This window comes from Peromyscus leucopus, chromosome 13, assembly GCF_004664715.2.
Source record: "Peromyscus leucopus breed LL Stock chromosome 13, UCI_PerLeu_2.1, whole genome shotgun sequence".
NCBI lineage: Eukaryota > Metazoa > Chordata > Mammalia > Rodentia > Cricetidae > Peromyscus > Peromyscus leucopus.
Window position 1 is genome coordinate 56,251,953 of NC_051074.1, and position 24,424 is coordinate 56,276,376.

Sequence of the window (24,424 nt, forward strand, 5' to 3'; positions counted from 1 at the left end):
CATCTGACATTCTTAAGTCTTTACACTTCTCTATTGTGCTTCAATGCACAATAAACAAACAAGTCAATAAACAAAGCAGTTCCACAAGGGTACATTTGAACCCTTATGAAAGTTCCCTCCAAAGTGTAATCTTCATAAGGAAAAAAATAGCTGTATTCTACAGTAATTACAATGAACATGGATGAATGTTAAAGGCACTCAAAACTTCACAGTGAACAGAAACCAGAGGAAAAAATGTGACCACTGACAGCTTCATATCAGCCATACGACCCATGTACAAAGCACCATTCGTACCGATCCCATGTAAATGGTATACTAAGGGTCTACTCAGTACAAAACTCACACAGTGGAATGCACAACTCTGCCCGGCTCCAGGGTTAACTAGTAGACCTCTTGTGCAAGAAAGGGAGATGGCACTGTAATGGGCATTTCCAACAGGATAATTCTGGTTGTACTAATGTTTCACTCCACTGAAATCCATGAACTCTCATGTGACTAATCGTCAAGGCCAGCCCAGGTCAAGGATCGCTCTGCAAACAGCTACTGGGTGTCCTTGACGAAGAATTCAGAGGAACTGACTTTCCCAGGAGCAGCTGTCCAAACATTAAAGACATTTAAAAAGGAAGGACAGTAGTAATCTTCTCACTCTTTGCTCCCCTTTCTGACCAGAGAAGAATTACTAGAACATAATGACACTTATTGGGATGAAACCAACACTTCACAAGTAGTAATCACAAAGTATTGCAGAAATGATTGCATCCGGTTGCCGCCACCGTGATTTAGAGGCGAAGAAAACGTTTTCCGGAGTCGGGGACGAGAATGAGCACGCGGGTGGTGCTTGTAGTTGTTGTACTAATTCTCCAGTCTCTTGTTTGTCCTGGGGACACACTGACACAGCCAAGAGGACACTGTCACTCTGCTAGCACCTGCCACCACTACCCTCATTTATTCTGGCACAGCTTACAGTGAGCGGGATCAGTAAGTGACTCGGTAAAGAACCAGAGACACCCCACATACACCAAGTACATATGTTCATGCAATCCATAGTTCTCTCCAGTGGGATCCAGTCTCTCCCAGGCTAAGTGGTATGATACCTACAAGAGATCAGGAAGTTGCTGGCTTTCCCCGTTCTGATTTCAGCTCACACGGACTCACAATGAGTCAGGACACACCATGTCCATGGTCAAGAGTCTTTATAGTTCCACTAACTCACTGCGGTTACCGCTAATAGGTACTTTCTTTGTATACAAGAATTCACAGGCTGGCTTCATTTTTAGCAATCACAGACAGCTGCTTCTTGAACATTATCAAGGCCACAATGAGCATGAGCCAGTTTCCTGCGACCCAGGTAATAAGAGCATGAGGACACTGTGTAAACACCATGTTCTCACCAGCAGGTAAGCAATTATTCCAGCATAAATTCAGATTACAAGCTCTTCAGCAGATTGGGAGAATAAAATGCCGGTTTGGTAATGTGCTCCTATAGGCTGCGAGTTATTCTAAAGCAGTTAAACTTTTATCTGTGGATTTTTCCTCTTAAGACAAAAAAAAAGCCTGATTTAATCAGGGGCTGTGGGGGTGGGAACAAAGTTAGAGTAAACCAGACCCTGTCTCTGACTCAAAGCAACTGGGGTTTCTGCTGAAGTTCATACTTTCTTTCAGTCCATACAGTTTGTGTTCTGTTACAAAGCCGGAGAGCGATGACCTTTTTATAAAGGAAAAATGCATTTGTACTTATGATTTCTGAGATTTTAGTCCAGGGACACAACTCGGCCTCATCGCTCCCAGGCCCTTGGACACTGGACTGGGCCTTGTTACTTCTGGGCCTTGGGCAGCAGTGGGAGCCCAGGGAAGGAAAACACTCTCACCTCACGGGGAGGAAGAATCAAAGAAAAAGGAGCACATGCACGGGGGTGGGGGTGGGGGTGTGTCTCCACAATGTCAGTGAAGTAACCACACACACACACACACACACACACACACACACACACACACACACACACATACTACCTCTTAGAGGTGACATAGCACCTCCCAGTGACTCCCCAGGCTGACAGCCGAGCCTTAGGCACTGCTGGAGACGCATTAAGAGTCACCATTGACGGCCCTATGTCTTACCTGTGTGTGAGAAATACATTGTTTAGCAAAGGCAGCTAGCTCAGCCTTCTAACATGGAGGTCGTTTTCTTTGATTAGGAACTCCCAGACAAAATGACTCATAAACCACTTTCGTTCTAGGTGACTCCTAGTAGAACTAGGCTGCTAGTAGAACGCAACAGTTGATTAAGGGATACTTATGAAAGATTTGGGTGGCAATCTTTTTATCCATGAGTGAATTGTATAAGTCTTCCATCCGGAGAACAATTAACTCAGAAGTCCATTGAGAATAGTGTTCTTAATAAAAAAAAAAAATAATTAAAAGAGTTTCAGTTTTTTTAGGACACGTAACTTTACCCGAGCCAGCTTACAAACCAAATCATGAGAGGTTAATGTGTTTATCTCCACAGAAAGGAGTCCCTGCAGCTACAACGAGCCTATACATCATCTGTGAAAGCCTGCAACATGACTGCTTAATAAGCTTTCTACAGGATCATCTTGCAAAGTTCAAGCCTATGACTCAGCCATCATTATTTTGTGGTGTCCTGCTTAGATTTTTGTCAAACTGATACAAGCTGGGGTCATATGGGAAGAAGGGACATCAATTGAGAAAAGCCTGTCTTAAAAGAAAGTTGCTGCCCTGTTGCCAAGGCCAAATACTTTGACAAAGGGAGCTTAAGGAAGAAAACGTTTATTTTAGCTCACAGTTGATACAGGGATATCACAGGGATTCGGTCCATTGTGGTTGGGAAGACCCAGGAAGGGGAGAAAAGGAAGTTTGTCTGGTCTCTAAACCCCAGGGTCCATTCCCAGTGACCCGCTTCTGCAGAGGCTCTGATTCCTGAAGGTTCCACAACTGCCTAAGCAACATCCCCAGCAGAGAGGTGTTCACATAAGCTGGAACACTTCACATTCAGACCCCAACAGCACCTGACCTTCAAGCTGCTTGAGGAACCTTTGATGGGAGAGTTGTTTCAAAACAGCTCCTACCACACCAGCCCTTAGCACTCGGTGCAAGTTAACTCTGTGCAAGTTAACTCTGTGCGTTAACTCTGTGCAAGTTAACTCTGTGCAAGTTAGGCACCTCCTTCAAGTTACGTCTTCAGAGTGCTTTACAGCCAGATTTGGCTCGTTTGAGTGTGTGTGTGTGTGTGTGTGTGTGTGTGTGTGTACTTATGTGTTACCTATGTTATATATACAGTACACATATTTATTAATTCAGAGATGTGAGCTCATTTTGCATGCATTTTTTTCCTCCAGTGACTAATAAGGTCAGAGGAGATCCTCATCCATAAAACTTAAAATGAAAACCATTTTATTCCTGATGTTCTTTCTCCTTAGGTCACTGTAGGGAATAGTTACATTACCTCTAACTTACCTTAGCTACAACTCAGCACAATCTGCCTGTGTGTAAAAGTGGGTTTCTATAAAGAAAGTTTAACTGTGAGAAAAGAGACCTTCAATAACCTCACAAGCTGGAGCTGAACCCTTTGGTCTGTGATGCATGTATTCATTAGGATCATGCCACTTTTGAATTATTCAGAATCATTATAAAATGCAGCTTTCATTTGGAAAAAAAAGTGTACCTCTGAGAGACTAAATTTAGTTCCACTGGAGATAAAGTAAAGCGGTGTGCTCTTCCCTAATCATGTCAACAGCCCAGCTTTTATCTCCACTGAACTCCAGAGTAGCGCAGCTGGGACACAGCTACCCAAGGCAGAAATCCGGACGCCATGTAACCAGCCTGCTTAATGCTAAGAAGCATTAATATTCTATCTTATCTGAACTGGCCTACATTGTTGGTGAGCTGTTTAAAATAAAACAATGTTTTAAATATGTGACTTTAAAAAATATTTGCCCCTTTTTAGGATATAAATATATATATATAATAAAGTTCGCTTCTCCTTTATCAGCTTTTAAATGATATAAGTCTCTCAAAAAAGAACTGTACAGTATCTCCCTTCACAATTAAAAGGTGCCAATAAATTTTATGACTTGAGTATATAAAATGTTACCATAGATCACTTCCAAGAAGGTAGGTAATTGACAATAAGACTTATGACCAGATTTCCTCCAATAACAGATTAACTGTGAGGCTAATGAATGCCTATTAAAGGATCAGGCAGAACTTTTATAACACCTCATGCCACACTGAGACATCCCACCATATCTCTTCCTCATGCTACACTGAGATATCCCGCCATATCTCCTCACAGGACACTGAAACATTCTGCCATATCTTCATTTTAGATTTGTTTTCTCTCCACTGTTTTTCATGTTGTGCTGGCAACCACTGTCCAGTATCAAGACACAAGCGGGTTCTGGAACCCTTGAAAACTTAAGGGTTTTCTTTTTCTTTTCTTTTTTTTTTTTAAGACTGGGTATCATTCTGTAGCCCAAATGGGCCTGAAATTTACCATGCAGCCCAGACTAGCCTCAGACTTGAGGCGATTCTTTTTCCTCAGCCTCTCAAGGGCCGGGATTCCAGGTGTGAACTGCCAGGCCCTCTTCTACAAACACATTCTCACAGTCCTCCTGCAAGGCTCTCCCAACAGTGACAAAGTCAGCATTCACTTCATGCCTAGGAACTGTCACCACACGACCAGCTCCGTGAGACTAAAGGGCTAGGTTGGATTTCCCACCACAATCCCAGCTGCAAGCATAGTTTTCACTATGGACTTAAAAACACACTCACTGAATGGGTAGATTTGGTTCCCCCAACAAAACCAGACAAAAAGCCTAGTTCTCAGTCCCTGTTTGCTCTCTGGGCATCAGTGGCGCACACGGATAACAGGACACTCGAGAGGCAGAGGCAGAGGCCTGCAACCTCGAGACATAACAGACTATTCAGCAAGATCATCTCAAAAAATGTGCTAACGTGTAGACTAGAAGCCACTATTATGCCTGGCACTGCCTTGTCTATGAATGTTGAAATAGAAGTAAATCAATATCTTGAGGTGTGAGACAGAGATTTTTATTTTATATCGATAAGCCAAACACTAACAGGGTTTTGAGCATCTGTGAGGGAAGTGACTTTTTAATCACTTAGTCAGAGGATAACTAGATCAGGCTCACATTTGCCTTTTAGATATACACTCTTTACTTTCTGAAGTTTAAAAATACTTTCTTTGCTATATAACGAAAATGGTACTGGCACATGAGATTCAAGTTGTTGTTGTTTGTGTGTGTGTGTGTGTGTGTGTGTGTGTGTGCACACATGAGTATATATGTATGTGAATGTGTGTATGTGTGTGCATGTAAGTGTGTGTGTGTGTTTTCCTAGAAGTATTTATCCATTCTCTCTCTTACTGCCCATCTACTTCCTGGTGGTCAGTGGCATGCTTTAGGAGGCAGCTGGCTGAGATCCCATGAGTCTGGGACTTACCAGGTTGAATGAGACTGAGCCAGTTGCCCCTAGAATCAGATCTTTAACTCCAGCCTCGAGATTGCTTGGCTGCAGTCACTAAAAACTTCCAGACGCAGCCGGAACTGACCTACTCTGGTGATGGGATGGCCAAGCACCCTAGTGGTCATGCTAGAAACCCCATCCAAGGACTGAGAGATCTGGATGCAGAGAGCCACGGCTGGGCCCCAGGTGGAGCGCCGGGAGCCTAATTATCGAGAAAGAGGAGGGTTTATATGAGCGAGAATTGTTGAAACCAAGGTTGGATAAAGCACAGGGACAAATAACCAAATGAATGGAAACACATGAACGATGAACCAAGGGCTGAGGGGCCCCCAACTGGATCAGGTCCTCTGAATAGGTGAGACAGTTGCTTGGCTTGATCTGTTTGGGAGGCATCTAGGCAGTGGTACCGGGTCCTGTGCTCAGTGCATGAGTTGGCTGTTTGAAACCTGGGGCTTATGCAGGGACGCTTGGCTCAGCCTGGGAGGAGGGGACTGGACCTGCCTGGACTGAGTCTATCAGGTTGATCCCAGTCCTTGGGGGAGGCTTTGCCCTGGAGGAGGTGGGAATGGGGGGTGGGTGGGGGGAGGGGGAGGGGGAGGGAGGTGGGAGAAGGGAGAACAAGGGAATCCGTGGCTGATATGTAGAACTGAATGGTACTGTAAAATAAAATAAAAGGGAAAAAAGCTACTTTTCATTTTCATTTTAATAAAACAAAATTTTTATCTTTATAAAAAAGAGAAGATACAGACCAATATACAACATTACTTCTACTAGCTATTAATCCCATTTGACCAATAAAATCTGAAGCTATTTAGGTTGGTAGGTGAATTTTTTGAGCAGCTAGGTGGCCAGTATAGGTGAGTTGATAAGCAGAAATGTTCTATGGTACTTGTTATTCTCGTGTTCTGTTCTGAACAAATTGTTCTCACTGTAGAGCACTTAGCCCATAGAGTTTAGTTCACTGTTGTCTGTATTTCCAGGGTAGAAGGCTGTGAGATGTAAGCTGACTTCAACTATCAGAACTACTACAATGTCATGTAAGTGTCTTCAGTGTAATTCAGCCTTGTAGGAAGAATACATAGACCTCAGTTTGTTTGCAAAGATTCCCAGTAGGGTAGAATGGCAACCATGGACCATGATTGCACTTAGAAATTGCAATCTGGAAAAGACAGTAAAGGGGGACCCCAATGGAAGACTGTCAACAGTTGACCTTAATGCTCCTTAGTGCCTTGTGGTACTGTGGGAAAGGAAATAAAATGGCAGATGCCAGAAGTACAAGAAAGAATTGATAAGTAGAGAGATTTACACAATTGATGAATTTAGTGATAAGAAGTCTAATGTATTTAAGAAAGGAAATGGAGTTAAACTATAGAAAAGGGTTGAAAATAAAATAGTTTATGCTACCATAAAATATAAAAAGTTGTAAGGATGTTAGTAATCATAAAGAATGATCTTGTTTTGAGTTAAGAAAACCTAGCCCCCAAAGAGGCAAGAGAGTTTGAACTCCCCCTGAATATGGCAAGTTGCAGATGTACAGACTCATGGGTCCGGGGATGTATTATCTGGTCTCTCATGTATCTAAACTCTTAGATAATCCTAGATAAGGCAGAAGGGAACTTGGGGCCCAAGACTTCATTCTGCATGTATATTGGAAAATGTTTCCTTCAGACATAGTGGGATTCAAAGCTTTATTTAAACCCTCTTAATGTTCACCTGTCAAGGCCAGTGACTTAAGGGCTCATCAACTGTAATCCTAAGAAGGCTCCTTTCTTCTCATGAGCCTGCTGAGGGACGCCTGGGAAACTCACTCACCTCTCATTTATAAAGCAGCTCAGGTTTGCTATTCAAAGGAAAATATCCCAGGATTCTGCTCTAAGAGCTTAGGTCATAGAGGACAGCTTAGGGCTCTGAGCCACAGAACGGAAGCTATGGAAGGATGGGTCTGAAGGAGAGACCCCAAAACAACTATGGCTTGGAAAGCTTGTGCTTGAGACACAGCTCTGGAACTTCCTATGTTTCCTCAAGAAGTGGTGGCTGGAAGGGCTGGAGAGATGGCTCCATGGATATAGTACTGGCTCTCAAACAGGAAGACTCAAGTTTGAATCCCCAGAACCCTGGAGGCTGTCTCTGCAGCAGTGAGCATCTGTGACCCCGGTTTCTATACTGAGGTGGGAGGCTGAGACAGAAGAGTCCCCAGAATCTAGCCAGCTAGCTAGCCTGGTATACACAACACCAAACAACAAAAAGAGACCCTGTCTCAAGCTGAAGGACAACATCCAAAGCTGTCCACTGACTTCCACATGTACACCATGGTGACCTGTGCAGGTCTGTACTCACACATGCATGCATAAGCCACGGTTGTGGAATATTATTTTAAGATGTGTTACATTTGTTTATGCTGTAGAACATTTGCTTTAGTGATGCAAAGATGTATTGCATTCTTATATGTTGCATTTGTTTAACTCTGTGAAGCTGTGTTACTTTGCTTGTCTAAAATACCTGATTGGTCTAATAAAGAGCTGAACGGCCAATAGCGAGGCAGGAGAAAGAATAGGCAGGGCTGGCAGGCAGAGAGAATAAATGGGAGGAGAAATCTGGGAGGAGAGGAAGGGGAAGTGATAGAACAAGGAGAGGAGGATGCTAGGGACCAGCCACCCAGCCACCCAGTCACCCAGCCACACAGTCACACAGCCACACAGCCAGCCATGGAGTAAGAGTGAAAGTAAGATTACAGAAGTAAGAAAAGGAAAAAGCCCAGAGGCAAAAGGCAGATGGGATAATTTAAAGTTAAGGAAAGCTGGCTAGAAATAAGCCAAGCTAAGGCTGGGCATTTATAAGTAATGATTTATTTGGGAGCTGAATGGTGGACCCCCCAAAGAGTATAGTATAATAAAACAACCAACAACAGGCCACATGCATCAGATATGCATCATTCACAAATGCAACACACACATATTACAGACAATACAACACATACACATACACACTCACATACATGCACCTGGTTGCACAATCAGGGCTGGCCATGCATAGCTGTTCACGCCTATAATCCTAATCCCAGCTACTGATGAAGCTAAGGCAGAAGGACACCAAGTTTGAGGTCAACCTGTACAACAGGGCTGAGATTTTTGTCTTAAAATAAAATTTACTAAGAGCCAAGGCTTGCCTAACATATGTAAGATTATGGTTTGATTCCCAAAGCCATATAATAATAATAATGATGATGATGATAATGGTAGTAATAATAATAATTTTTATTAATAAAATGACAACTTGTGGCTGGGAACATGGACTAAAAGCCAGTGAAGAACAGCACTGGCCAAGAGACACAGAAGGAGCCGGCTGTGCGCTCAAGGACCTGGGGTCTGGTCCTTCATTTTTAATATTTTTATTGTTTCCTTGACTTCCTCATTTTGAGGGCATCTTTCCGAAAGTTCAGCTGCATCCATTCACTCACATGTGAGGACAGGGAGGTGATGTGTACTCACCAGGGGTGGCTATGGAGGTAGACCATTAAAAGACAAAGTAACTACCCCACTTATAAGAGAAATGGGACCACTGGGCCGATGGGATTGGTCAGGTCACTTGACCTATGCATCCTATTTCCACCAGAGGATATACTTGTGAAAACAGGATGAGTTGAGCTCCTTGGCACAGACAGTGTTAGATGAGAGCGATGGGTAGTCTGTGGTCTTTGTACGCTGTAGGAATATGCTGTCGGGGTACAGGGGCTACTCCCTTGATACAGAAAGAACTCAGTTAGCACAAGCTTTTATTACTAGAGTGCTGCTCTGATGATACAGCACAGTTACTGCCTGTGTGGGCTTTGGGGTGGAATCCTTACTCCATCACTTACTAGCGCGATGCCAATGTGAAAAGTACTTAGCCTTGTGGTCCCCAGTCCCTCTAGCTGTAGAGTGATAGTAATAGCAAGACCTTTGTGGAACTATCCTTAAAATTAGTTAGGATGAAATGTGAAAATCACCTCTTCACTGTAAGCACTTGATGCCCAGTACAAGAGAAACATGCACCCACCTCACACACAACCAACACCACTTTAGATATACTAACTCGCTCAGTTCTTAGACTACAGGTGTGTGATGGCTATTCTTGGTTGTCAGCTTGACTACATCTGGAATTAACTAAAAACCCAAGCTGCTAGGCACAGCTGGGAGGGATGTTTAGTTAACTGCTCCACTAGGCGACCTACCCTAAGTCTGGATCATTGTTGACCAGAAGACTCACCCTGAATCTGGGTCCACCTTCGGGTGGAAGCCTATATAAAGGAACTAGAAGGAAGGAGAAAGGTTTTTGCATTTTGTCTGCTTGCCCTGTCAAGTTCATCTATCCTGCTACTGAGGTATTCCTTCACTGGTATTAGAGCCTACTTCTTTGGGATTCCGATGTATACCAAAGACCAGCTAAGACATCCAGCCTCGTGGACTGAATGACTAGCAAATAACACATCCCCCATATGTATAAATGGCTTCCATAGGAGCCCAGAACCTTCTCCTGTCTAACACCCTTTACATACATACACATATGTATGTATATGCATACATACAGTATTTTATGGAATGATCTAAAGTACCTGTACTTCTCACCCTCACTCAATCTTTCAGAAGTAGATCAATCCTCCCCTCCAACTTCTTTCCCATTACCCTACCATCTTGTTTCCCTTCTTTTACTTTTCAACAATGACCAAAAACCTTTACTTTGGTTTTCTGGCTCTGTTAAGAAGCATCTTACGATACTGATATCCATGTAGTCTCCCTCATGTAGGGAGATTCTCCAGAGCTTTGAGGGCCTGAAATCCTGGGACTCTAAGAGAATCTGTCTGAGTTAGGAGCCAAATAGCCACGCTTTAGGCAGGAGAGACATCAGCTCCTACTCTTCCCAAGCAAGAGTGAAAATGCTTTTAAGACCAAGGAGCTCACAGTGACAAAACCAGGAAGCTGGGCCAAAAGATGAGTCACACCTCCTTAACTGAAATCTATAAAACAGGCCCATTCATGGTGCACACTGACATGCGTTAAAACATAGGATGGAAATCTATTCAGAGAAAAATAAATGTGTAATAGGAGATCCCACTAACAAGGCTATTGTTTGATTCACTATTTTATTTCCAACCACTCATTCAACTAGAAGCCAATGGAATTTACGGCTAGGAAGGCAGCCGCTTTCTAGCCCTTCCCTTCTCCTGTTGCTGATTTTCTCTTACGATAAAATATTTGTCTTAGGTTTAGACAGCTCTACTTTATCCTTCCCAGCCTGATAAAATATTCATAGATGGTTTAAAATGAAAATATAATAAAATTTAGTTTCTTAAGGGACCTAGCAGCCCAGCAACAACAGCAAATAGATACTGGGAAGGCTCAGTCTGGTTCACCTGTAAGTCTCTGATTTTAGTGTTCTAGCCTGTAAGTCTCTGATTTTAGTGTTCTAGACTGTAAGCCTCTGATTTTAGTTTTGTAGACTATAAGTCTCTGATTTTGGTGTTCTAGACATGACATGAATTTGAAGAAGACATTTTTATTTTCAAGAGTCGGATCACTCTGAATGGAGTCCAGGCCTTTAACCCATTTTTACCCCATAGCAAACTGCTCTTATGGATGATAAGAACTTTTGTGAATGACAGTCTTCCAAAATTCAAAACAGTATGCTGGCTCTGTAAGTAAAATTGTGTTTGACTTTGGGAAATCTTAAGGAACAATAAAAATGTTCCCACTGTGATAGTTTAATATTCCACTGATAACAAAAGTGCTGTGGTTAAAATACTTATCTCGCCTCTAAAATTGGTGTGGACAAATTGGTTCCTGATGCAACAATATTAAGATATGGACTTTAGAAGCTGGTTAGGTCATGAGGGCTTCACTCTACTGGACAGGATCAGTGCCTTGTAAAGGGTCTGAGGGACTAGCTGTAACTTTCTGTCCATCCTGCCTGCCTGCCATTTAACACAGCATTTATCACTACCCTGCCAGAGGACACAATACCAAATACCACCTTGGAATCCCATACAGATCCCAAACCTGATAGCGCCTTAATCTTGGACTACATGGCCTCCAGAACTAAAATAAAAAAAAATAGCATTTATAATATAAATTATCCAGTCTCAGGTATTTTAATACAGCAGTACAAACTAAGGCACAAAACTTATTTCCAAAGGACACCAAGGAGAAGTGACAGATGGAGGAGACTGCTAACGTGTGAAGGAAGAACAGGACAGAGTCACTGTGGTCCACTGGCTATCATGAGGATGAATCAGGGCTGAAACACGAGACACTCATCATTGTATCATCTCAATGAACAACACAGTGCTGGTCAAGGAATTCAGTGTTGTGTACAAATAGTAAGGGGAAAAAAAGGAGGAAGTTGACTCTTTGGTTTCATATATGCACATTATAAAAGTGTCAGGAAATGTATAGAAAAGTAGGTCAGACAGGCAGGCCCCTCCTCTAGGTTCATGTGTGGTGCCAGAAATAGGAATTAAGAATGTGTATCTGAAAGCAATCCTTTTCGCCAAGATGGCGCCGAAAGCGAAGAAGAAAGTTCCTGCCCCTCCCAAAGCCGAAGCCAAAGCGAAGGCCTTGAAAGCCAAGAAGGCAGTGCTACAGGGCATCCAAAGCCACAAAAAGAAGATCCGCATGTCACCCACATTCCGGCGGCCCAAGACCTGCAGCTCTGGAGGCAGCCTAAATATCCTCAAAAGAGCGCGCCCAGGAGGAACAAGCTTGACCACTATGCCATCATCAAATTCCCCCGACCACTGAGTCAAGAAGACAGAAGACAACAACACACTTGTGTTCATTGTGGATGTCAAGACCAACAAGCACCAGATCAAACAGGCTGTGAAGAAACTCTATGACATTGACGTGGCCAAAGTCAACACTCTCATAAGGCCTGATGGAGAGAAGAAGGCGTATGTTCAGTTGGCTCCTGACTATGATGCTCTGGATGTTGCCAACAAAATTGGGATCATCTAAACTGAGTCCAGCTGGCTAATTCTAAATATACTTTTTCACCATAAAAAAAAGAATGTGTATATGAATTTTCAGGGCCATCTTGATTTCAGCTCCATGCTAGAGCTAAGTATAATATCTGAGCAAATTTGATCATTGTAATTATAATCCATTTATTATATTGTAGAGCTTCTCTCTGTGTGTAAATTATTATTTAACTTTCTTATCATTTATTATTAAATTATCATATACTGAAGTACAGAAAACATAAACTGAGGAATTTATTTTTTTTAGTGCAAGATCAATTTTCTCCAAAGCCAGTGTCCCAATCCACCACTCCATGTTGGCAACCCACCATCACTGGGCACATTTCTCATTTTCTCCTGTTTTACTCTGACTTGGTAATTACACTGAGATTAAGTGTCCTTAAAAACATGAACTCATATATGTAACTGGTATTGATAAATTCCCACCCCATCCCCTAGATACTGGAGAGTACCTGACTTGAAGAAGTAGAAGGAATTTTATAGGTGAGCCCCATCCACCATGGATAAATGATTACCAATGATTATGATTATGTCTTGCCAAGGTGCTTGTTACTGATTTACCCATGTAAACTGTCTGAAATGAACTCCAATATAAAACAATAATTTATTAAAACTTAGAGAATTCATACCAAGACTGGAGACCCATCAGCAGCTAAGCACTCTGAGTGTGTATACGAGAGCTCAGGAAAGGTTTCTAGGGAACGCTGCCTGACCAGAGCAGAGCCAATGGGAAAACTAGAGCCCAGGCTTCCTTTTCTTACCCAATAATTCACATCCCTGAGACCTAACTTTTCTAGCTCTAGGATAATGGACATGTGATTAATAAGCTCACTAAGCCCAATGGGAGACATCCTGAAATATTTCCAATGCAATAACTGATGTTCGGAAAACTCCACCACTGTTGCTTAGGATTTTGAGCTCAGGCTGCCAACGCTAGCAGCCAGTGCACAAGCTGTAATTACAGAAGATCAATTCTGTTTTAAAAGATCTGTCTCGGAGTGATTTACACAACATTTGCTCGGTCACATCTAGAAATCAGCTCCTGTCTTTAGAGCAAACAAACAGACTAGTAAACCTTAGAAAACTAGGTGGGCCCAAGACAGAAATTAATAACAAAACAAAAATAACCACAGCAAGCCTGCTCTGCAAGGCGAAGTCTCACCTAGGCTAATGGTGACAGCTGAAACACAATACATCCAGCTTTGTGCACTAAGAATCAGCTCTTTTCATATATGATCTCACCTAACTCCTTGTGAAATCACAGTCGTGGGCATTATTACCATGCTTAGAGAAACTGAAATCTCATCGCTGTCCAGCAGTCTACACACATATGTGCTCATCCCCACACGAGGCTACCTGGAAACATGGATGGACTTTTATAGGAGGTAGTTCAAGGTTACAGTCAAAATTATGGGTAACCAGTTAAAAATCTCCACTTTGCCACTTTCTAGGTAAATGACTCAATAATAAATGTATACCTCCCTCAGCCTCAATTTCTTCATCTATAAGGTATAGAAAGTCTATCAAGGTGACATGGGATATTGCCAGACCACACAGCTGGTAAAAGGCAATAGAAGATATATATATATATATATACATATATATATATATATATATAAAACTTTTGTATCATATATGTACACATATGTGTTATAAATATATGCAGACATTATATATATACTAGAGTACCTAGCTGTGAGTGCTGGTCTCAAATGCTGAATCATTAAGTGTACATTATAACCATTAGTAGTTCTATGCCCATCTACCCTCTGCAGCCTAGTAGTCCTGGAGGCCCAGGTGATACATTCTTCTTTTGCAGATCTCTAAGCAACTTTCATGATGACTGGTCCTTCGATGAACCAAAAGAAACATCTGCTGCTCAAAAATAGTTTATATTAAACTCGGGGTGCTGTGTTATGCCCTGGAGCCCAATTTGTTCAGCTTTGGGCCACAGAGTTTGTGTAAGGCTACCTAAAGGTATGTGGGCATTGCAATCTGAGTGCACAACAAGAAAGGATGGATAAAAAACGCAAACCCATAACGGACTGAGGGGTTTCTGGCAGCACCTGGCTGTGTTGCTTGGCTTCCTAGCAGCCTTGGTTCTGAATCCAGGACATGCCTGCTCGCCCTGTGCATGCCGTCACATTAGCAAACACTGCCTAAAGACCTCAGCCCTTATGTGAGGCTATTCAGCATTGTGTATTGTTTTTACTATATGCACCAAATGTTCTGTCCTTATGGAAACAGACAGCCTACGTAGCGAAAACAGAGACTGCGTGTTTCTATTGTCTTTCTTCAGCGTGTAAATAGCAAATCAGTACACTTTGGGATCGTTTTGTTTTAGAATTGTTGATTTTTAAAATTGCTGTTTGAATTGATAACTTGGGCTCCTAAAACAATCATTACATGAATTATAGCTTGGGGTTAGAACAGAGTTTTCCACAGCTTCTGAAATGGCCCTAATCATGCTTCTACCTTTTGTACAAAACAAAGGGTCTACCTTAGCACTGGTGATAATAAAATCAAAATATCAGAAACACTGAAGATGCTCAGATCCACAGCCAAGATTTGATTCTTTATGTAAAGGCAAATAAGGACACCCACCTCATTAGTGTGAACATTTGGTTTTGTCTTTAATAAATGGTGCAAGTATATGTTTTATAGTTGTTTTAAAATAAATACCTTTATGTTTATTATCAGTAAATGGTTTGTATGCCTATTTCATATACCAATATGCCTGGGGTTGCATAAAAAATTTTCCCTGAGAATGCCGGGTGGTGGTGGCACACGCCTTTAATCCCAGCACTCGGGAGGCAGAGGCAGGCGAATCTCTGCGAGTTCAAGGCCAGCCTGGGCTACCAAGTAAGTTCCAGGAAAGGCGCAAAGCTACACAGAGAAACCCTGTCTCGAAAAACCAAAAAAAAACCAAACAAAAAAAAATTTCCCTGAGAAAACCTACAAGTGGCAAAGGCTTAAGAATCTTATGCTGAAGTTCTAGTATCCTCTTCTTCCAATGCTGCAGCCCCAGCCCACCCCTTGGACAAACGATGCCCATCTCTACCACAGCCACAAGCTGCTAACTTAATGAAGCCCAAGTCTATAACTTGTATTATCTGTGTTCTGTCAACGCCTACCACACATCTCAGACAGTAGGAGCTAATAAGCACATATGGACTGAATTTTTAAGAGACACATGGAATATGTCATCCAGCTCACTTCACACTTTCACAGAGATGTGCAGCAGCTCTGTCGGACAGGTTAAAGACGGGGCCCTGGGGCCAAACTTCAGCTGGACCATTAACTACTGAGGGACCTTAGATAATATATAAGATCCCGCCCGATGCCTCTATCTCCTCGCCTGTAAAATGATAGTGATGGGGTGTTGAACTAAAGTATTATTCCATCTAACTGCCATTAAATGGCACTGGCCACAATAGACATTCTCTAAGTGTGAGCAATTATTAACTTTTGTTAACGGATGTCTTTTCCCAACACAATTCCAGAGTAAGTTTTTCTAATCACCTAAGTTGTTTCTCCTTTCATGTAAGAAAATATAAAACACGGCATCCTTACTTCAAAGTCCAAAACTAATTTGCAGCAGAAGGCAAATTACAATCTCAAGAAACTGACTTCCAAAACATTTTCAAGAAAGATGTATTTATAGTGAATATTCTTACAATAAAAATCCGGAGTGGCCCAGATATTCTGTAGTATAGGAATGTTCCAAGTGTCTTAGGTTGGAACTCTTCCAGTGGCATCAGGCATGGCTTTACATAAATGAGAACAGCCATATTGACTTGTAGAAGTGTTCTCATAACACACACACACACACACACACACACACACACACACACACACACAGCAATAAAATCAGGCCTCACTCATGTGCTGCCCTCAGCCTCCCTCATAAACCTCGTTGCTCAATTAAGAAAAATAAAAGCAAATTCTCCCCAGGCTTTGCCTCCCCCTCACTTATAGCTGAGCCTGACAATTAGGCCCCTTGTGGCTTAAACTTCCAATCACTGGCTTTAGCTGATGCTGCATCCCTCTCCGCTGGAGAGGAGAGGACAGGACGGAAGGCAAAGGGGCAGCGAGGGAGCTCATGTACCTTCAGCACGGTAATGTTCCAAGCAAAGCTCTCAATTGCCTTGTTGAGCTTCCTCCCTTTCAAGCCTTCCTTGGCCCCCAGGTTGTGAAGTTCTTCGTGGAACTCCATCCCTTTGAAAAGAACACACATTAAAAAGCGTTACAGTACATTCCAGGAGAGCATGCATCTTTACCATGAAAACATTGTCAGCAAACTATAAACTCACATTCTTGATCCCTCTCGTAATTTCTAAACCCCTAAACTGAATTCTTTCTATTTCACTCACCCCATGTAGAAGGCATCTAAGAGTAGTAAGTGATACAGGGGCAAAATTTCATTTTAAGCAGCCTGGATGCATAGATTAAACACAAGAGAAAATAAGAAGAAGCGAACTTCCCAGCAGATGTTACTGACCTTACGTGTCCTTTTCCAGGTTTTGTGTGGAAGGGTATGGAGTACAGAGGTAACCTCAGGTGAGTGTGTACATCTCTTGCTTTTGTTAATGAATCAGCCTTGTGGCTTAAAAGCAGGGCATGGAGCCCATACAGGTAAAACAGTAATTCGCAGATTTGATCTCAGATAAAAGACTTTAAAAGACAACAATCTAGGAACAGCCACATGTTTCATATTTGGGAGTGGCCTTCCATGTGCTCTTTGCTCCACCATTCAATGAAGCTTGCATGCCATAAGCAACATCACCATCCTCCGTTCTTGCAGCCTTTCCCTTACAATTTCAGGATGAGGATTCACATTCCTTTATGGACAATCGGTTCCCTCTTTGGAGGGCTGGGACGAAGACTGAGCCAAGATTTCCTTTCCCAGAATCTATAGTCCTCAGTGCTAGCTGGCCTCAGACCAAGGAGTCTGATCTCTTCCACAGTCTAGCCCTTCACGCATCTAAAGAAAGATATTGGACCAACTGCCCGTGGATCCTCTGCTCTGTGGTGCGCATTCTAACATGTGTCTTCTTACTGGTGACTCATCTCTGCCGATGGCATCCGGGCAGGGCCAACTTTCTGGATTTGAACAGTGTAGACAGCCGCATCTCAGAATGGACAGTGTCCTAACTGGGCTTGAAGCAACTCAGACTGGTAAGTATTTGCTGTCATTCTCCTTGTTCTAGTGGCCTTACTTTTATTACTGTAGCCTAAAACCACATTGACTTGCCAGGTGCTCATCTAACAGACATAGCTGATTAGAACCAGCAGAAGCACAGAGCCGAGGCTTACATTCTAGCTCGCCCTCTCACTAGGTGTTTGAGGAAATGGTGGGTGTGTCACTGAATGGGACTGTGGCAAAGATCAGATGGGCCAATGCATATAGAGCTTGCAAAGCAATGGCTGAGCGCCTGTGTGCACTGGGTATTTTGATTTTTTCTGTTTTCTGTCAGTTAAAACGTCTAAGGTTGCTCACTGGTCAGTCTAGCACCAATTTGCTAGTCTGTGTTCATAAGTCAACTCTATTGTGTGTTGATACTGAGACCTTGGATCATTCACCAGCTTCTTACATGTCCCATCTGTAATTGGGATATCATGCCTCATTGTCATGACGACCAGGTAAGATGGTGCATACACTTCAAACCCAAGCAGACTGAGAAAGCAACTGTCAGCACCATCCTCTGTCTCTCCTCATCATCATCAACTGTACATGTGGACAGAGGGGCACCTGGACCTGAGACGTGAAAGCTCCGTGGTGGGATAAACAAACGCAGGTGGATACAGATCTGTGACCCCTCCCATCCTTAACGAAAGAACACATTGAGGATGAGAACGAGGAAGACGGGCAAAAACCCGGAAGTAAATAGGACTAAGTAAGGTTCAAATCATAACTGTGAAGTAGGCTTTAAAGAGCCGCATGAAACCACAGCTTCCTCACTAGCAGCGAAAGGCTCTAAGAGAATCCCAACCGCAAGAGTTTATTCATAAACCCTCATCTCTTGACATCTTCGACCACCACCCTCCCAAACACAAATGTAACCTGCCATCGCCTCAGCTCTCCTTTACCGGACAAAGACAAGTGTAACTTAAACTACAAATGAACTGTCTTCACTCTAAGTGGAAGAACGGACACTTTTTGAAACTGCTAGGCCTTGTCATTGTGGTTTCTGAAGAAAGTAAAAAAAAAAAAAAAATTACCTGCTTTCTGACACTGTACAATCTTTTCCTGGACTGTGTCAGCCGTTTCTATGAGGACCCGGCTTTCTTGAATCATCTGTCACAAAACATCAAACAGCAGCTGTTAGAAACCCTTACACCGGCTCACTGGGAAGACGATGTGTAGAGAGGCTCCCAAAATACACCCAGGAACGCAGGACCAGCGTGAGAGTTGGAGAGCCATGGGAAAGTCTCTGTCCCGGCTCTCAACCAGACAATGAGGCGAGGGTCACCTTCCTTACCATTGTCCCAGCTGTGTACAGACCAGACATGCAGTGGGTACAAAACAATAATCGTCGAATAAATGAATACAAATTACAAATTAGTAATCAACACTGTCAAACGTGCAAAGGTTTAGACTGAATCAAACTGCTGATTTACATTAACACCTTCGGTTTCCAAGGGGTGGTGCCCAGTGGAACGGTTCATGACTCTAACCACGGCATGTGGAAATCAGAGTCAAGAGAGTGACTGCAAGTTCAAAGCCACCTGTTTACCTAGCAAAGGCCAATCAGGACTACACAGTGAGTTCTGGGCCAGCCAGGGCTAAACAGCAAGAAAGAAGATGAGAGAATATTCGGGCAAGAGAAACATTCACGGAGGTTGGACAAAACCCACATTTAACTAACACAGCCAAAGCATGTCACTGCTGCTGTCTGGATCTGAACTGTCCCCCAAGGCCCGTGGATTAAAGGCTGGATCCCCAGGAAGGTGCTCACAGCGGGCGGGCGGGGGAAGCCTCCTGGGATGTCTTCAGGACACTGGAGTATGACCTCAATGGGACTGTCGGATGGAACCCTTGCTCTGTTTCACTTCCAGCCATGAGGTCAACGATTGACGCTGCCACGGGCCCTGACTGTTGCCATGCAGCACTCCACTAGAGACCAGGAATCTCCGTGCCTGCCTCACCATGCACCAGGACCTCTGAAATTGTGAGCCCCAACAGACCAACTTTCTTCGTAAATCCATCTCAGGGATATGCTATAGTAGTCCAACTAATATATTTACATACTTTCAAAATATGGATTTTTAAGGTGCAAGGAATCTTAGCTATCAAAACCAACCCCTTTATTTTGTAGGTACAGAAACTATAAGGTTAAAACTCCTAACCAGTGAAATGGAATTAATTAATGATGGAGCTAAACTCAGAATCCCCATTCCTGGCACGCACAGCCTGTTTCCATTTCTGACTGCCACCTCTTTGATTCTGCCTGTCCTCATTATGCCCACACAAGAGTGCACAGGCTCACACACAAGAGCAAACCTGTTCTAGCCCACAGGCACAAACAAGGCCATACGCATGATCCCTTACAACCAGATTCAATCTGTTCTTTGTGGGGGAAAAAAAACCTTTAAAAAAGATGACTGATGTAGCATGAATCTTAAATGTTCTTATTAATAAAAACAAGCCCGGAGCCAGGTATTGGGGTGAATGCTGAAAGATCAGAGAAACAGAACAAGCCACATCCTCACCTTGCCAGTTCCTCAGCTGATTCTGTTTCCTCAGTCTGAAAGTCTTGATCCTCATCCAAATGGATCTCAGCTGAACTGCTGCTAAAAACTCAAAAAGCTCTAGTTCCTGCTCCTCACACCTTATATACCCTTCTGCTTCCTGCCATCACTTCCTGGGATGAAAGGTGTGTGTCCCCATGCCTGGCTGTTTCCAATGTGGCTTTGAACTCACAGAGATCCAGACGGATCTCTGCCTCCTGAATGCTACAACTAAAGTCGTGTGCTACCACCGCCTAAACCTATGTTTAATATAGTGGCTGTTCTGTTCTCTGACCCCCTCTCCAGATAAGTTTATCAGGGTGCACAATATATCAACCACAGACCGCTAAGTTCCTTTGCTAGTATCATAGCTGAGATAACTTTCATCTGTGTGGGTCTCACACTCAGACAAGAAAGCATGGCACCATTCTCTAGTAAGAAGCCCTACCCATTGATTTGTGGCTGGTTTGCTTTGAAGCATTTTACTAATGATCCCCTTGGTGTTTAAGAAGAGAGGACATTTCCTGCATTCCATAATGCCACTGCCTCCGTAACAAGCTGAGATGAAGAGTCCTCTTCGCCAACTCTAATTCTTCTATCCAGACTGTCAATATCATTTCTTATTACAGCTCATGGAGACCTTTCTAATGAGGATCTTATCTCCCTTTATATATTCTACCTCTCTCTAGTCCCATCCTCTCTTGACATAAACTTATCTGACAAAACCACTAATGAAATGTTGCAACCATTGTTCCCAATTCCTAAGAAAGCCCGCTGACACTCGTTGCTTTGACCCTGGGTAGGACTCACCATGACTGACAAATGCTAGCCTTGGCCATCATCCGTTTTTCCCTGGCCAATTCTCAGTCTTGATTCTCCCCAGCTCAGCATTAACACACCTTATTATCCTCCTTCTTGAGTTCCCTGGCTCTGCTTCTTAATGCCTTTCCATCTCCACACATCTAGGAAACAGCCTGACCTCCGTTCTCTTTTCTCCTCTCTGTTAATCGCTCCTCTTGGGATAAAGATACCTTATTCCAAGTCTGTAGCTTTTCCAAACATTCTGTCACTACTGTCACTTCATAGCTAACGTTGCCTTTCTCGTCAGTGCCGATGGTCCACAACTGTGGTTTTCAAGGTAGGAGGTTCATAGTCCCTATGGCATGAAGTGGGGGTGCAAACATAGATATTTGATGTGTGAGGTGAAACAAGACTTTTTTTACATTTATTTTATCTCGAAAAATGAAAAAGATTGATTGGGCTACCTCGCTAAATTAAAGGCTTGTGTTCCTAATACGGTATCCAGGGTATCGTGGGGAAATAAGTTAACTTCCTGCTGGAAAGAAGCTGAAAGGCAGCTGACACTCGAATATTTCTTCCAGAGTATCACAACTTGCAAACGGCTGTAGAGCAGGAAAGTGGGGTCCCGTTTATACTATATTGTTCTAGGCTGCATGGACTCCAACGGAGAAAATGAAAACAACCTCACAAGCTCGGGTAAATAGCAACCTCACTCTACACTCTCCGTGATTACTTCCCCAGACACAACATGAGCTGCAGAATAATGATGGCGTGATCAGATCTGCCAGGCACACGCACAGAACACAGGGAAATGCTACCCTGGTTTCTCCCTCTGATATCTTTTATTATGTGTGTGCTAGCATATTAGTATGCCTGTACAGCTTATGATGAGAATGGTCTCCCAATATTTACAGTGAACGCTAAGTACTATTTGTGCTGAGTACTCTGCTTGCCCTTCCCAATCACCCTCAGGCTCAGGCTCAGGTTAGGGACGGACGCTGTTTACTGTGGGCAGCATCATGCATGCGCTCCCACCTTCCGACTTTTCTTGAGATCACCCAAGGGAGCCATCAACAAGGATCAAGAGTGGGAGGCAGCAGAGCCTCTGCATGGTCCCTTTCTGCTGGTCTACGGTTCGGGAACTTCCTCTCTGCGAGGCAACAGCTCCAGACAGGGGTAGATATAGAGAAGCGCTAAGTGGCTAGAAATAGCCGCCCCTTACTTCCTCAGGCCTGGGTGTCACCACAGCTTCCCACCGTTGCTAACTGCTGGCTGCTCACCCCCACCCTCCACCCCACCCCCACTGTAGCCAAGCCCCTTCTCTCTGCTGACCTTACCCACCTGCTGGGTCTACAACCTCCAGCCCCGCCCAGCCTGCACATCCCGAGAAGTGCAGATCTCAGCCCTCAACAAAGAAGTTTCTTCTTGTAGCAGAGGACCATGATGGGAAGCTACTGCTCATTAAAGCTGGGGAGAACTGGTTGTCAGGTGCCCGTTCCCAGTTGACCAATCCACAACACAGTTTCTGTATGTAATGCTCAGGAAATATCACAGAAGAGGGGGGCAGAAATATTGTAAGAGCTAGACGACCAGGAAGCCTGCTGCGAGACTGCGTCTCCTAGATCCGACAGAGAAGCTGAACCGATGAATGGTAAGTTTCCTTCCTATTATGACTCAAAAAAAAAACCCTCCGTAGAGACCAGCTTTCTCTGTAATTCCATTTAAATTCATAGTCACACATAACTTTCTATGTAGAGTCATTTTAAGCATAGTTTACCATGGACAATACTACTTTGTAGATAAAAATAAAACATAAAATAAACCCGAGCCGAGAGCTGACTTCCCTAAAAGCCCAGGGTTCGAGAGGTCATTGAGATTAGAACACAGTCATCGTGAGCAGCATACCCAAGCTTACAAGTTACCCTGCAATCGGTGTTAATGGTTGAGTTTCTACTTCAAGAACAAGTTGGGGGTCATCACTTAGCAGCAAGTATCAGAATCATGAGACCATGACACACACCAGTCATTATAGACAGTCTTCCTATGCAACCTAGTTAAAAGTGCTTTACTCACACCCCTACCATTTTAGGAAGGAACTAGAACTTTGGACAGGTTATTTCTTGAGACTAAGAAGCTATGTAAACGTATTGCTGTTCTTTCGCCCTTAAGACCCAGATACCTGTTGCCTTCCTTGTAGGCAAAAACTAGGTCTTGGGTCTCGAGTTGTACAGTGGCTCATCTGTTTGAATTGTGGAAAGTCGGGCTTGAGTTCTATCAGTCGCTGCACATCTGTAATTGGGATTGCTGCTACATATGTTTTTGCCAACTAGACGAGGACAGGTTTAAATGGGACATAACAAGCATCATTTGCAGACGGGCATCGTTTTACTTTAAGCTTTCAACCCTGTGAAGATGGCCAACTCTCCATGAAGTATAAACAAATATAATATTCAGAACAGCTGCCACCTCCTGTGTTGGCAATGATGTGCTCCTGGGACTGGGACTGGCCTCGAGTCACACTCCCAGCCTGATTTATGATGGCGCACCACAGCAGAACCTCAGCAGAGCAGACCGAAGGACAGTGTCCCCTCATTTGTGGTGGTGACCATTCTCCTGCCGTGCCTGCCTTCCTCATAAAGGGACATCGTATTGTCTCGGTGGCTCTATTTCTAAAGCAGCTGCCAACTAGTCTTGAGAAATTGCTTGAAATATTAGTTTTGACCCAGCTCTTATTACAATTTATCTCATTCATAAAAAACGGCCAGGCCAGGCGAGGAGTTTTTATGAACTGCGCTGGTTTGATGCGAGCCAATACCTGGCAAAAGGTAACTAAAGAAGGGGAGTTTGTTTTGTCTCGCATTGAGGAGGGCAGCCTATTATGGAATGGAAGCACAGTGGCAGGATTGTGAGGATGCTGGTGCCCCTCCTGGGAGACCAGAAAGCCGAACAGGCAGATGCTGGCACTACCCAGCATTATTCCTTTTCCTCTTTTATTCAGTTTGGGACCCCAACTTAAGAACACAGTGCCACCCACAAGAGGATTTTCACCTTTAATTAATCTTCTTTGAAAAAAATCCTTACAGATATATCCAAAGTTGTACCTCATTCCTGCCCTGGGTGTTCCTTGCTCCAGTCAGACTGATGGACAATGAAAATTCATCATCACCTGAAAGCTCTCTACCATTTTCAGGCCAGTTTAACTACCTCACTGCTGCTAACTAAAGTGTTACAAGAATTTGAGGAGTAAAGAGCACAGGGTCAAATGAGGATGCATGTGTGTTTGACTAAGCAAACACCGTGAAGCACTTGCTGGTTGATGCATCCTTGATATCCAAAGTTGTGAAGAACCTGGTACCAGGTAGAAAGTGTCACCCCTCA

At 43.4% G+C, this 24,424-nt stretch overlaps 1 protein-coding gene and 1 pseudogene across 1 annotated transcript in view; one reads left to right on the forward strand and one right to left on the reverse strand.

Moving 5' to 3' along the window:
* Window positions 1-24,424, reverse strand: part of Plcl1 (phospholipase C like 1 (inactive)) — a 322,475-nt gene that overhangs the window by 26,302 nt on the left and 271,749 nt on the right. The window contains exons 4-5 of the mRNA XM_028886177.2: window positions 18,737-18,812; window positions 16,623-16,732 (exon numbers count right to left, since the gene is read on the reverse strand). Of these exons, the coding sequence (XP_028742010.1) occupies window positions 16,623-16,732; window positions 18,737-18,812 (186 nt within the window). The remainder of the gene's footprint in view (window positions 1-16,622; window positions 16,733-18,736; window positions 18,813-24,424) is intronic.
* Window positions 12,028-12,541, forward strand: LOC114704766 (annotated as a pseudogene).